The sequence below is a fragment of the Peromyscus maniculatus genome, chromosome 3 (genome assembly GCF_049852395.1).
Source record: "Peromyscus maniculatus bairdii isolate BWxNUB_F1_BW_parent chromosome 3, HU_Pman_BW_mat_3.1, whole genome shotgun sequence".
In the NCBI taxonomy this organism is placed as follows: domain Eukaryota; kingdom Metazoa; phylum Chordata; class Mammalia; order Rodentia; family Cricetidae; genus Peromyscus; species Peromyscus maniculatus.
This window is the reverse complement of record NC_134854.1, coordinates 153,680,065-153,682,577: the sequence shown is the minus strand read 5'-3', so window position 1 is coordinate 153,682,577 and position 2,513 is coordinate 153,680,065. Positions and strand designations below refer to the sequence as shown.

The 2,513-nt window shown below is 35.3% G+C and overlaps 1 protein-coding gene across 1 annotated transcript; it reads right to left on the bottom strand.

Moving 5' to 3' along the window:
- Positions 1–444: 444 nt before the first annotated feature.
- Positions 445–1,332, bottom strand: LOC102909062 (taste receptor type 2 member 120-like). The gene has a single exon (XM_006996973.1). It carries the CDS (start codon positions 1,330–1,332, stop codon positions 445–447), a length of 888 nt encoding a protein of 295 aa, XP_006997035.1.
- Positions 1,333–2,513: the final 1,181 nt, after the last annotated feature.

The window sequence follows — 2,513 nt, the reverse complement described above, 5'->3', positions numbered from 1 at the left end:
CAAATGGCTGAAACATCAAAATCTGAACTCACTTTACACCTATAGTGATGACCAGTGTAGTGGAAACACATATTCTCTTATTACCGATAATAAGCAGTTCAAGTGGAGAATAACAGAGGATAATATACATGGCTTCATGGTCATGAAAATTTTCTTCTATATTATTTATAACTATGTTGTTTTTGAGAGAGCAGTGATTAAGAGAATGCTTGTTTCAATCTTTTTTGGCATTATAGTCTCACCAAAATGCATCTATGTATCCTTTTATTTAGCAAGTTTGAGGAAGAGACTTTCCTAAGGATGGCTATAGAAATTCTTTAATAAAATGTACTCTGAAAATAGTAGTGGAGAGAAAAAAATTACTCTTTCTGTCAGTTCTATTTAGATAGAAGATACGATATCTCTGTTATTAATCTATAGATGTGAAGGCTTCCATTTTTTCAGTCAGCATCTCACCTGCTTCAGACACAACAGAAGGGCCTGTTTCAGCTTCTGGTTTCCCCAGATCAAAATAATGGAATGACCTGTTGGGTAGACAGCACTAATTGCCATGCAAAGTAAGAAGATGGGTGCATTAAGTAAACTCCAACCTGATATAATTACACACAAAGAGTATGTAGCATACAACAAAAGAAAGGAGACCAAGGTTTGCAAGGCCTTTATGTGGACCGTGGTGCTGGGATCTTGACATCCTTTGCCGTGGAATTTCATATTTCTGAGATGTTTCCCTAGGGAGTAGACTAAGAGCAGAACACATGTCAGTGATATACAAAATGGTATGACATTTATCAGGCTGAAGAGATGCATATTTGAAAGGCTTGTGATGTCCTTCAGTATGTTCTTCAAAGTCACATTTCCTTCATAACCATTTACCCATGCAATCTTGTTGATGTTCACCACTCCAAGATACAAAACAAAAAGAAGGAAATTCCCCAAAAATATCACGAGAAGAACATTTTCAATTTTTCTTTTTAGGTGAAGAAATAGAGGGTTGTAAAAGTTGGCTATCTTCAACAAATAAAACATGCTGAGACTGGTCCCAAGCCAATTGCTAAAATGGTTGCTTACTGCCCAGGTAATGCGACCCAATGCTCTTATTTGTACATGGTATGTATTTGCAGTAAACACAGTTGAATGCCAATTCATTGACATTGCCCAGAGCAAACCAATTCTGGAGATGACAAGAGCAGTTATAATTCTATCAGCAGAGGAGATCTTTCTTCTCTTGACGTAGTCAATGGCGTTCACTATAATTATGAAGATATTGGCACAGTTTCCTAATAGAAATTCTGTCATTATTATGATGGTGACAATCCATTCTAGTAAATTCATTGCATCTGATCACACAGAAAAGAAAGAAAAATAGGTAGCACTAACTTCACTAATTATGATTTTTATATGCACTGATGTAATTTTATTTGTCCTTGACTGAATGTATACTAGAATTCTTGCTTTTAGTATCTGTGTCAAGCAGAACCCTAGTGTGGTGTGGTCATGGACGAACTTATTCTCATGTTTATTGAAATTTTTATTACCCTAATGTCTCCAATTGCATACTTTTGTGTCTCTGCCACACACTAGTTTATTTCTGAGCTGCTATTGGAAGGACACCACATTCCCATTTGCTAGCAGGCAAATAAATACAAATTCTGTTCCATTGTTTAAATTTTTTTTCCTTCTTTAATCATCTATCAACTGTGATAGTCAGCTTTGTTTGTTAGTAAAATTTTAGAACTCAGTATGGAAAAAATGTAGGGGATGTCAGTCATTATATGAAACTTGTTTCATCTAGAATAATTACTCTCTATAGACTCATTTATTTTAATACAAGATTCATGTACAAAGAGTCCAAATTTCCATCTCATAAGATCCAAGGTTTCCTGGGGAGCATCAAAGAGGCCAATATTCCTTGAAACCTGCTCTCTGATAACTAATATCTCTGTGTAACTTGATTCTTTATCAGCTCATAATAATGCACATTTACATACACAAACATGTATATACATGTACACACATACATGGACACTTCATAGATGGAAGTACTATTGCCCTGTGACCTTCAAAATGGAAAGCGTATCTCAGGTATGGCATCTAAGACTATAAATCTCTTTCTCCACTTCAATTTTTAGCCATTCTTAATGATTTAAAACTCTTGTAGAGCTTCATGATGTTACTCTTGAGTTCACCCAATTTTCAAGTATTAATTATTTGAATAAAATTACTTGAAAGTTTGTAATACTTGTTAGACAATTAACGAACATGTTTCCGTCTTTAGTAATCTAAGTAATGAAAAAAAAACTACACTGAGATTCTGTTTCATTCTAGTCAAAATGTCTGTAATTTAAAAAGCAGAGACCAACTTGAACATGATTCCCACTGTGATCCCAGCACTGGGGAGGTGGAAGGGAGGGCAGTGTGAGTGTGAGAGAAGACTTACATATTCAGATCTGATCTCATAAGAAACTGAGGGTAGTTGCTGGAAAAATGGCTCATGGAATATAAGTCAGCTGCTA

Excerpts from the sequence above, each read along its gene's own strand:
- LOC102909062 (XM_006996973.1), bottom strand. The coding sequence starts at position 1,332 with ATGAATTTACTAGAATGGATTGTCACCATCATAATAATGACAGAATTT.